We start from the raw sequence: 10,516 nt of genomic DNA, 5'->3' as shown, positions 1-10,516 counted from the left end.
AAGGGAGGTTATTTAATAATTCAAATAGTTTTTTTCCTTTTTAAAAAGAAAAACAATGCCAAAATATGTGCGAGTCTTGGGACATTTTCATTTTACCTCTCAAAATTTACGTCACTAATGCTCTATTTATTTGAGAGGACTGAGGAAAACTTCTGTGTGTAAAACTTTCCCATGTTTATTTCATAAATAAAGATGGATTAATCATCCTTTCCATTATTCATAAATAAATAATGGATGGATAAATCATAAATCCATCGACGGATCATTTTTTTATAATTTTTTTTCATCCGACCAAATGGAAAGTCTTTCTGTTCTCTTTCGCCGGAAAATCTTTCTCTTCTTCTTCTCCTTCTGCTCCTCCTCCTCCGTTGCCCGATCTACCTCCAAGAATCTATAACAATGAGATTGCGATCATACGCAACACTCCGGTACGTGATGCCCTGACCCATCACCGCTGTCGCCACCCCCGTCCAGCTAACGCCGACTCGACCGCGATTGACACACTGCTCGCCTGCGCTCCCTCCGGCGACGGATTCCGACGAGGTAGTAGCTGGAATCCGACAAATTCGATCGGAAACAGGACCGATCGCGGTAGGCAGTGGCGCACATCACTACCGACCGCGATCAGCCCTATTTATGACCGAATCACGATCACCGGACAGCAAAGGACAGGCCGCTATCGCACGGCGATCCTTCCTCGACTGGAATCCGTGCCGATCGCGGCCGACAATGGCCCCGCGCATGATTTCGCTATTTCTGATCGAAATTCGTCAGATTCTGATCACTATCCGATCGGAATCCGACGCCGGACGAAGCATCGACAAGCTGCACGTCGATCGCGCCCAAGGGAAAGGTTTAGGGCGGCGGCAACGGCGGTGGATCGCGGATGTCGCACACGAGTCATGGATTTCTCCCTATAACAAAACATTTTCTTTATTTTATTTTTATTAATTCCATCAATTATTTATTATGTACACCGGGGGAACAAAATGGCAAAACTATGTCACTACACAAAGCTATTGCAACCTACGGCGAAGGGCTTCTCCCGGCGCCGGCGGATCCCATCGCCGACGCCTTCTTCGACTCCTCTCTCGCGTTTTCAACCGACGTACTTGGATTCCTAGTTCTGTTCTTCCCGCTGTCTCCTCCTCTTCCAGCAGCCGGCGCCACTGCCTTCCAACCCCGGACCTCGTTCCGTAGCTCCTCCACCGTCTTCGTCAGTGCCACGTTCTCCGCCTGCATGGACTCCAACTCTCTCACCGACACCGACGATTCGATGTCCTGTTCTTCGCTGGTACGGCCACTTGCGCTCCCGCGCTCGATGGAGATCTTGCTCATCACCAGGAGCGGCAATTTGCTGAGCGAAATGCCGCCGGCCGTTCTTCCGCCGATCGCGGAGCGGAGCTCCGGCGATATTGTCAGCCTCCACTTGAACTTGAGGGCGGTATGCGTCCGTATCGGAAGAACGGTGCTCGCGGTACTTCATACCCGGAGACGAGTCCATGAATCCCCTCTGCAGAGAAAAAACCGTTCGATTTCTTATCGAAATGATTCTCCGCAATCGGCGCCTCGAATCCGTCGCCGTTCGGGGTTGGCTTGGCCGGGATGGCGGCGGCTGTCGCAGAAGTGATGGTCTTTTTGACGGCGAAGTCCCCGATCTGAGGTTTGAAGCGCACAGAGAAGACTGGGCCGGCTCCTCCGGGGCAAGCGAGGAGGCCGAACTCAGCGGCCATGGAAAAGGGGGCTCCTTTATCGGGGGAGCCGAGGGCGCCAAGGCCGGTCTTGAGAACGAGGGCGAAGGGGGCGCAAGGTTCGTTGGGGCGATAGGAGAGGCGGAGGGAGGGACCTGAAGCGAAGGCGGTGGAGAGGTCGAGGCGGAGGTGGCGGGCGTCGTCGAGCGCCGAGGCAAAGCCGGAGACGAAAGGGAGGCCCAGGATAGTGAGGGGAACCTTGGCCCGTGCCAAGGGCTTCCCGTCGTCGCGGATCTTGAGCGACGCCTTCATCGTCGCCGGCGGCGATCGTGCAATGGTTCGATCGCTTCCCGAGATGGATCGAGGTTAGGGTTGGCAATTTAGGGAAATGGACGATGACAGGCGGCGGGTATCCTCTCTTACTTTCTTTTTCCCCTTTTTCTTTTCTTTCTTACTACATTTGGTTCTCGTGTGATAGAGAACGACTTCCTTGTTGGGCCTTGTGGGTATTGGGCCGAAATAAATCCTGCAGGTATTGGGCCGCTAAGAAATTTAATCATTTATCAACTTCTAGTCCACCAGGGAAATGATAATTAATGATTAAACGAGTCAAACAGGGATATTTCTCACTAATAACATGTTCTTTGTTTCCATGATAATCATAATTTAAATATTTGAGTAGGCTAATCAATTAGTTTTACACTAAAATTAATTAGTTTTTGGAAACATATGACAGATTCTATGCACTTTTATATTAACATGGTTAATTACGATTTTACAATACGACACAATCTGAATCATGATCGAGCGAGAAATTGAAAATGGTAGAAAATCAGAATCAAATCGGTCTATGTCCGGAATTCGACCTCTTTATGAACTCCAAGCACTCCTCGATCGCATCCGAGTTGGATCGGCTGCAGGACCCGCGCTCCGCCGCAGTTCGGCGCAGGCCTCTGGCCCTTCTGCCACCGGCCGCGTCGTCGTCGTCGACGCCACGCCGCCCGAGGAAGCCTCGTGTAACCACCCGCAGGCACCGGCGGAAGAGGAGGCAGAGCTTGAGTCGCGGCAGAGAGATGCCTCCAAGGAAGCGGCCACGGCGGCACCAGCGTGAGCTCAGGCCAAGGGCGGTGCTTGTGGCCACGGCGACGAGGCGGCGGCGTCGACCCCCGCGGAGGCCGATGTAGGTGACCTGCTCGTCCATTTAATTTCCAGTGGATTCATGAATTATTATGTCTTGGCGTGTACACATATATGTATTAATTGCCTCGTCTCGTCGTCGATGAGTAGTTGCGAGTGCAAGTCAAAGTAAACCCCCGAGGACACGGTGCTATAGTAATAAAGGGCATTTCTCCCCAACTCTTTAACAACTGGAGTTTGATATACGTGTATCATTTTCAATTGTAATTTTTTGATTTATTTTTTTTTAGATGGTCATTCCGATTATATAGGACTGCTGAAGTGACAGATTCCATTTTTTTATAAAAAAAAATTCAATATATATAAAATTGGACGGTAAATACATTCAAAAATTAATTAGTTTGTAACATCTAAATATATATCTTATTATATCTGAGGATAGTAAGGATCACGGGGAGAATTTGGGAAGGTGAAAGTTAACAAACCAACTAAGTCACGATGCTTGAACTCACTCGACGAGATCCCTATAACTCGTGTCCAACTTTTGACTCTAGGATCTTTACCGTTCAACGTCTTGACTCTCGACTCCAAGATCTCTATCACTTGTCACTTGATATCTGACTATAGCATCTCGAATCCAAAACGTTTGAATACCTCAAACACCACGAAAGCAAAGAATGTCGGAGAACGTGGTTCATAAAAAGCAGAGGATATGGAGCAATGTGATATCCCTTCTGTCCAAACGTGGCGTCCTATCAGAACATGGGGACATGGATTCCGTTTCTCCCGTCGGAATGGTCGAGTTAAGATAATATCCTGTTCAGTGTTTCAAAGGTCTAAGAAGCTCGTTCGTCACCTACCAATCAGAGTGACTTGAAAGGCCCTCTGTTAGGGATGGTTCAAACGTCCAGATAGAGAGAGCGAACACGAGTACAAGTCAAAGTAAACAAAGCCGGGGAGGCGAGTACGAGTCAAAAGTAAACAAAGCGGGCGAGGAATTCATTGAACGTTCCTCGTGGACTTGTCATTGTGGGGTGCATGGTGCGACAGCCAGCGACGAAGTGCGTGGGGACGGTGCGGAAGGAGGCGGCGCTGAAGGAGGTGATCGAGAAGAAGGTGGTGGAGGAGGTGAGCGAGGATTCCGACAGGCACTGGGTGGCGTCCCGTCGAATCGGATTATCTAATTATTTAATCGAATTAAAAAAAATCCTTATATATCCTTCAGATCGAATATCAGATCCTCTATCAAAATCGAATAGAAGAAAATTACCATCTGATGGTGGATGGGACATCTATTGTAAACAAACATGCATTGTGGATGAAATATTTATATTTAAAGGAGGGAAACAATAGTTTCTCTCTTTTGTCATCCAAGGGACAGGTACAAGGCTCGATTTGGACAATGTCATTCTCAAAGATCTTGTCGACGCTACGCAACCAAGCGTCGTTCTTTCACCCACAATCAATGTGCTTTTGTTCCGCAACCGATTTTTGACCAATGGTTAGAATCTCAAATCGATCCCATTGGATTCAATTCAAAACTCAATTTGATTTAGAATTAGATCCATTCGATTTCTCATGTCATAAAAACCTCTTAATTTTAGTCTCACACATGCTCAAATGAGGAAGAATAGTGTTTCTCGAGCCAGTTAATACACTTTAAATGCGCCAGTGAACAAAGAAATACCTGGTGCAATAAATAATTATAAAGCAGAGAACTAATTCATCATCTGTGCTCAGTCTCTCAGGATTCCCTTTAGTCGTCACTTTCTTTTTCAATTATCAACTAGTTTAATCTTATTAGAATTTTCTCTAAACATGAACAAGTAGCAAAGGCAATTGACCTTCATAGGTTCGAATACAATTGGATGGTACTTGGCCAAAGTCAACTTTAGTGATCTGTTCAATATTGGAGCAGAAACAGTCATAAAAGGCTGCGACTGCGATCACTCGTTGACAATTTGTGAGGCTTGTTACAGCAAATTGTCTTACGATTTATGTAGCCAACTTTTAATTTAATGATTGGGCAGTCAACATTATGATGAATCGGAAATTGAACAAGAAATAGTTTTGGTAGGTAAATGATGAGTGATGAAGGAATTGTAGTTGCAATTTGGTAGGAGCTTGAATAAGCATACAAGACTTTGCTTGAAAGTCAATGGTTGATATCTATATTACTGGATGTGCAAGCCATCTCTGAACCATGCTTAAATTATTTCTATACTCCAATCACTTTTACTTTTTCTTTATTATAAAAGTAAATCGAAAAATTATAATTAGTCACGACGCAAGAGGATGTTGCCTGATTTCGTCAGGATTCGAATCCTTGTCCTCTTCTACGACTCTGCTGCGCATCGTAACCAACTCAGTTATGTCTCGGAGGTCACACAATCGGTTTTTTTAAAAAAATTATAATAATAAGACATATTCAATATCGATGTTTCTTTTTTTTTCTTTTTCGTGATTGGAAATTTGATGTCAATGCTTTGAGGGCCACAATATTGAAAATGAAAAAGAGAAAAAAAAAGAAAAGAAAATTGAAAGATATAGCAGTAGAAGAAGAGCTATACGGTATCCAACCTTGGCATTGGGCGGGGACCGATAGGGAAGTCAGTCAATGGGGAGCCGCAAGCCTTTCTGGAAGTTCTCCGGCCACAGCCATCGCTCAGCTCCTTCCCGCGCCGACAAATCGCCGACGGCCGTCCCGACGGTGGCGGAGGCGATGCCTGTGGAGTTCCTATGTCCCATCTCCCGAACCCTTATGGCTGACCCCGTCATCGTGCCCCCCGCCGGACACACCTTCGAGCGAGCTTGCATCCAGGCCTGCGCTGACCTCGCCTTGTCCCCGCCAGGCTTCGCCCTCGACCTCAACCCCGACGCGCTGTATCTCATCCCCAACGTTGCCCTCCGCTCCACGATCCTCGGCTGGTGCCACCGCTCCGGCGTGCCGCCCCCGCAACCCGTCCCCCCTGAAGCCGCCTACGCCCTCGTCCGCCGCCTCATGTCCCCTTCCTCCTCCTCAGGTAACCCGCCGCGCTCTTCTTATGTTTCCGGAGGAAGAGATCTGAGAGGGGAATTCGTCGGGCGATTCGCGTCGCTCTCGGTGGAAGAAGCAGCTGAGGAGGAAAAAGATGCTGCCTTTATGTCGCCGCCGGAGGTCACGGGAGCTGCCTCGAATTCATGCGGCAGCAGATACGATGAAGAAGGGGAGGATTTTCGAGGTTCATCGGCGTACTACGACGCAAAAGTCGACAGTTTTGGCGGCAGATCAACTAGATCGAACCAGGATTTTTGGGCGTCGGCGAACCCTAACGCAACTTCCAGGCAAGCTCCCGCTTCCCCCTTTCGGCATGATTCTTCCTCAGCCACTGAGTTCGCTGTTAAGGAATCGCCCAAAGAAACGCAACCACAGGCGCCGGCTCCTGATCCGCCTGCGTCTTCGACCTCCGATTCCATCACCTCGGAAGAGGATTTGCTGAACAAATTTGGGGGTATGGAGCCGTCGGAGCAGGAATCAGGATTGGTGTTGCTCCGACAAGCTACCAGGGAGAGCGGAGAACAACGGACCGCACTATGCAAACCTCGAATCCTCGCCGCATTGCGTTCCATGCTTCTCTCCAGCAGCGCCGCGGTCCAGATCAACGCCACCGCTGCACTGGTCAATCTTTCGCTGGAGCGTGAGAACAGAGCCCTCATCTTTAGATCGGGCGTGGTGCCGCCGCTCGTGGAGGTACTCAAGAGAGGCAACCCGGAGGCTCGCGGCCATGCGGCCAGCTTGATATTTAGTCTCTCCCTCGCGGAGGACAACCGGGCGGCGATCGCCGTGCTTGGAGTCATCCCGCCGTTGCTTGACCTCTTCTGCGTCCCCACTGCCGATGGGGCCGCCCGTCGCGACGCCGGGATGGCGCTTTACTATCTCTCCCTCAACATCGCCAACCAGACCAAGATCGCGCGAGCTCCGGGGGCGGTGCGCTCGCTGCTCGCGGTTGCCATGGAGAAGGATGCGGAAGCTTCGGCGCAGGGGCCGGGACTTGCGAGGCTGGCGCTGATGATGGCGTGCAATCTGGCAGGGTGCAACGAGGGGAGGGCAGCGCTGATGGATGGCGGGGCGGTCGCGGCGGTGGTGTCCCTTATGAGATCGCCCGCGGCGGCCGCAGAGGAGGAGTACTGCGTGGCGGCCCTCTATGGGATGAGCCGCGGGAGTCTCCGGTTCCGCGGGCTGGCCAGGGCGGTGGGGGCGGAGCGAGTGCTGATGCAGATAGCGGAGAGCGGCGACGGCGACGTGAGGCGGGAGATGGCGAAGAAGGTGCTGAGGGCGATGCGGGGCGAGGAAGACAACGAGTACGCCGCGTCTTCGTCGGCGGTGACGTTCCCGATGGGCGGAGACAGCAGCGTGGTGTCGGAGGGCATGATGTCGATTCGCCGACGTCCCAACCACTACAACAACGCACCGCGATTGAACTCGGCCGAATTCTAACCAAGTTAAGACGAATCGTTCACCTCCCCTCTCTCTCTCTCTCTCTCTCTCATCTCTCTCTCTTTTAAAAAATCATTTTAAGATAGGCTCGTTGGTCTCCTTCGTTTGTATAATGTGTAGGATGGTTGTTGCTATTTCTTTTTATTTATTTATTTTGAGCCTAATTGTTTAAACGTTTGAAAAATTGCAAAATAAAGAGTGATAAGAAGAAAATGTAGACAATTTTCTTTCTTGGTTATTAGTCTACTATGCATTATGTAGTTAAATATCCTCTAAAAGGTAACAATCAACAACAGGACTATGCCTATGGGCATTTTGCATCAGATCCGACGCTAATGACCATAAAGTGCAATGGTCGAGCTCAAAGGAGCCAAACTCAGTCAATGGTTTGCGTTGAGTTTGGGGGTGTCACATTGTTTTTTTGTTTTGTTTATTTAGCTTTTTCAAGAACAAATCATTCGAAGTATACTCCACTAGCACTGGCATGAAGTGAAATCCATCAGTGCTACAAATTAATACCGGATAAAGGATGAGGGAAATTTATTACAAACATCAATAAGAACACCCAAATCCCAAAGCGAACGAACAATACTTGTGATAACTTTATATATTAAACCTATTTAATATTATCCCTTTGAGAAAGATCCTTCACAATCATCTAATAAATGAAAGATCAGATTACTTCCGCATGTGTGAGTTTGTGCAGACAAAAGTTAGGTGAATGACATGCATTCTTCCAACAATGGTTCTGTAAGGACGAGTTCCGAACATCTTAATGGCAAGATATGATCATGTATGTACCATTTCATCTGGTAGCTCTCCCTCTTCCCTATCATCTTCATCGGCAGGAATTTGCGTGATTTCATTCACCGCCTTGCTGCTTAGGCTTTCATCCAACAAGTCACATGTTTCTTTAGGCTTGTCAGGGAAGTCGCCGGTAACAGCTGCTTCATCTAGATATGGATTTTGCTGATTGCTGGCAAAAGATTCCTCCTCTATGCTATCAAAAATCTCTTCCATTACCCGATCGATTTCCGCCTCCTCAGAGGTTGGATGCAATGCAGATGACAAGGAAGGTTCAGTTGTTTCGATGTCTACTGCCGAGGGCAAGGTGGCTTGTTTATTGCTTATATCATAGGTCAGGTCTTGCAACCCATCTGTATATTTCGATTTCTTTAAAGGTGGCACCACTTCAGCACCAAGTTCATCTTTTTGCACTGTTAAGGCTGGATGTTTACGATTAGTAGGTGCGACTTGTGTTGATGAAGTGGGACCGCACATTGCATCAAAGTCATTTTTCTTTAGTGGAGCTCCAGCATCAGCACCGAGATCTCTAGGAGCAACAACTTCATTCTCATTGGATGCCGAGGCAATATTTTTGCAGCCAGAAGATGCAGGGTGCCCAAACAAATTGTCACCAGAAGATTCATGCTCACGGGATGTACCAGCTTTCTCATCTTCTGTTAGTGTAGAACCCTCCACTCCAGATGTTCCACCATCAGGTTGAGGCTCTTCGGGCGGCCGTGCAAGACGAGGGCGAACTATCCTTCTTCCTACTATCCTTCGAGCACCAGAACTCGGTTGGACCACAGCAGGATCTTTCTCCTTTTCCACAGCAGGCTTAACTTGAGGTATCAAGGGCCTGGTTGGCTGAGTAGCAACTTGTCGTCCTATGAATATATAACCCTAATCAGCAACAGTCTTTCAGAGGAAATGTTAAATTTTAGACAGAACCTGCAGTAGCAATTGATGGATCCACAAACGCTGTATCTGTTTCTGTGGCAGTGTGACTCCCAAGCCCCACATGAGCAATGGAACCTGGGGCAGTTTCAAGCTGAACGGTAGCTTGAATGTATCGATTAAACTGTTCGTTCAATGTGGTCTCTGACGGAAGTTGAGAAGTAGTTCCTCCACTAGACTGGAAGATAATCAATGGCAAATATCAAAAGTAATGCATAAATTTAGAACTCATATCATACAAGCTTTCTCATCTCTATGCGCATGAAAATCATACAAGTGTTCCAAAGTCAATAAGGTAAAGCTTGGACAAAACTTGGGTAAAAGGAGTCATAAATTTGATTTGTGCTTTGATTGGATGACTTGGAATGAGGCCTTAAAAAATGTTGTGAAGGCTGACTCCATTCAAGTTTTGTTCACATATTGGCTATAGAAGAGGCTTATGAACTGTACCTTCAATGCCTCGGCAGCAAGTTTGTGCCTTGAAAATTCCTCAGATAATGCTTTCTTTTCCTGCAATTTGTCATGAAAATCATTGGTGATCGCTTGATGAAAAGAATACAGGAGATTGGAGGTAATATATCAAGTGGAATATATCTCACTTGGATGAGAAATTCGACTCATTAACTCATGAAACTTACCTACTAGTTCAGAATGCTTAAGCTCAAATTAATAGAAAGTGGCACATCTAAGCTTAAGTGCCACAATTTCCTCAGTTTGATGTCTTCGTCAAAATACAAAGTCAAACTTCTAGCCCAAAAGCATCCCTAATTAGTGGCATGTGAGACACAATGTTGGTCACACTATCACGTTCAAGGTTGTCAAAATCGCGAGTCAACTCGGCGAGTTTACGAGTTTATGAACTATTATTTTAATTCCGTGTTGAATCAGCTTAAAATCGGGCCCCCCTTGTAAACTCGCGAGTCAACTCGGTAAACTCGGTAAACTCGCGAGTCAACTCGGTCAAACTCAGTAAACTCGATAAACAAAGGAAATCTTTGTTTGATATTTCCTTTTATCAAATTTGGACAATGGAAGCTTATTTGGTGTATCTATTAGACTATTTTTGTATGAAATTTTAAATTTATCATTTTGTAACTTGATGTTGAAACATAAATTTTGAAAATTTCATATCTTTTCATGTTAAATTTTCATGTTTAGTCTTTCTTTATATGTGAAAACATGTTGTTGATAACTATGTTTATGCTTTTTTATTAGATATGTGAAATAGTGATTGTTCTTATGAAGTTATGATCAAATATATATTATTTGACATTTTATAACTCTTTTTTGGATTATCTATAAACTCGTACGAGTTTACGATACAAATTTACGATACGAGTTTGTGCACCCATAACCGAGTCGACACTGGAATCGCGAGTTTGACAACCTTGATCACGTTGGCAATCCTTCCCAACATCTATGTCTAAGATTACCTCTACTTTGATACTAATCTATGACCCACTTATATGAG

The 10,516-nt window shown here is 46.7% G+C and overlaps 2 protein-coding genes and 1 pseudogene across 5 annotated transcripts in view; 1 reads left to right on the top strand and 2 right to left on the bottom strand.

Moving 5' to 3' along the window:
- Positions 1 to 932: 932 nt before the first annotated feature.
- On the bottom strand, positions 933 to 2,198 carry LOC141847370 (uncharacterized; annotated as a pseudogene).
- A 3,197-nt stretch (positions 2,199 to 5,395) lies between these two features.
- Positions 5,396 to 7,495, top strand: LOC141847492 (U-box domain-containing protein 41-like). The gene has a single exon (XM_074735551.1). It carries the CDS (start codon positions 5,446 to 5,448, stop codon positions 7,303 to 7,305), a length of 1,860 nt encoding a protein of 619 aa, XP_074591652.1. The 5' UTR covers positions 5,396 to 5,445; the 3' UTR covers positions 7,306 to 7,495.
- Positions 7,496 to 7,860: 365 nt separating this feature from the next.
- Positions 7,861 to 10,516, bottom strand: part of LOC141847461 (nuclear-pore anchor-like) — a 46,336-nt gene continuing 43,680 nt past the window's right edge. For all 4 annotated transcript variants that reach the window (XM_074735507.1, XM_074735508.1, XM_074735509.1 and 1 more), the window contains 3 exons: positions 9,496 to 9,555; positions 9,040 to 9,223; positions 7,861 to 8,975 (listed from right to left, as the gene is read on the bottom strand). In XM_074735507.1, the coding sequence (XP_074591608.1) occupies positions 8,095 to 8,975; positions 9,040 to 9,223; positions 9,496 to 9,555 (1,125 nt within the window). In that variant the 3' untranslated portion in view covers positions 7,861 to 8,094. The remainder of the gene's footprint in view (positions 8,976 to 9,039; positions 9,224 to 9,495; positions 9,556 to 10,516) is intronic.

This window comes from Curcuma longa, chromosome 16 (genome assembly GCF_044706935.1).
Source record: "Curcuma longa cultivar G26 ecotype Majalengka, Jawa Barat chromosome 16, ITB_CL_G26_1.1, whole genome shotgun sequence".
Classification (NCBI taxonomy): Eukaryota; Viridiplantae; Streptophyta; class Magnoliopsida; order Zingiberales; family Zingiberaceae; genus Curcuma; species Curcuma longa.
Note: the sequence above shows the minus strand (reverse complement) of the source record. Positions and strands in the feature narration are given on the sequence as shown.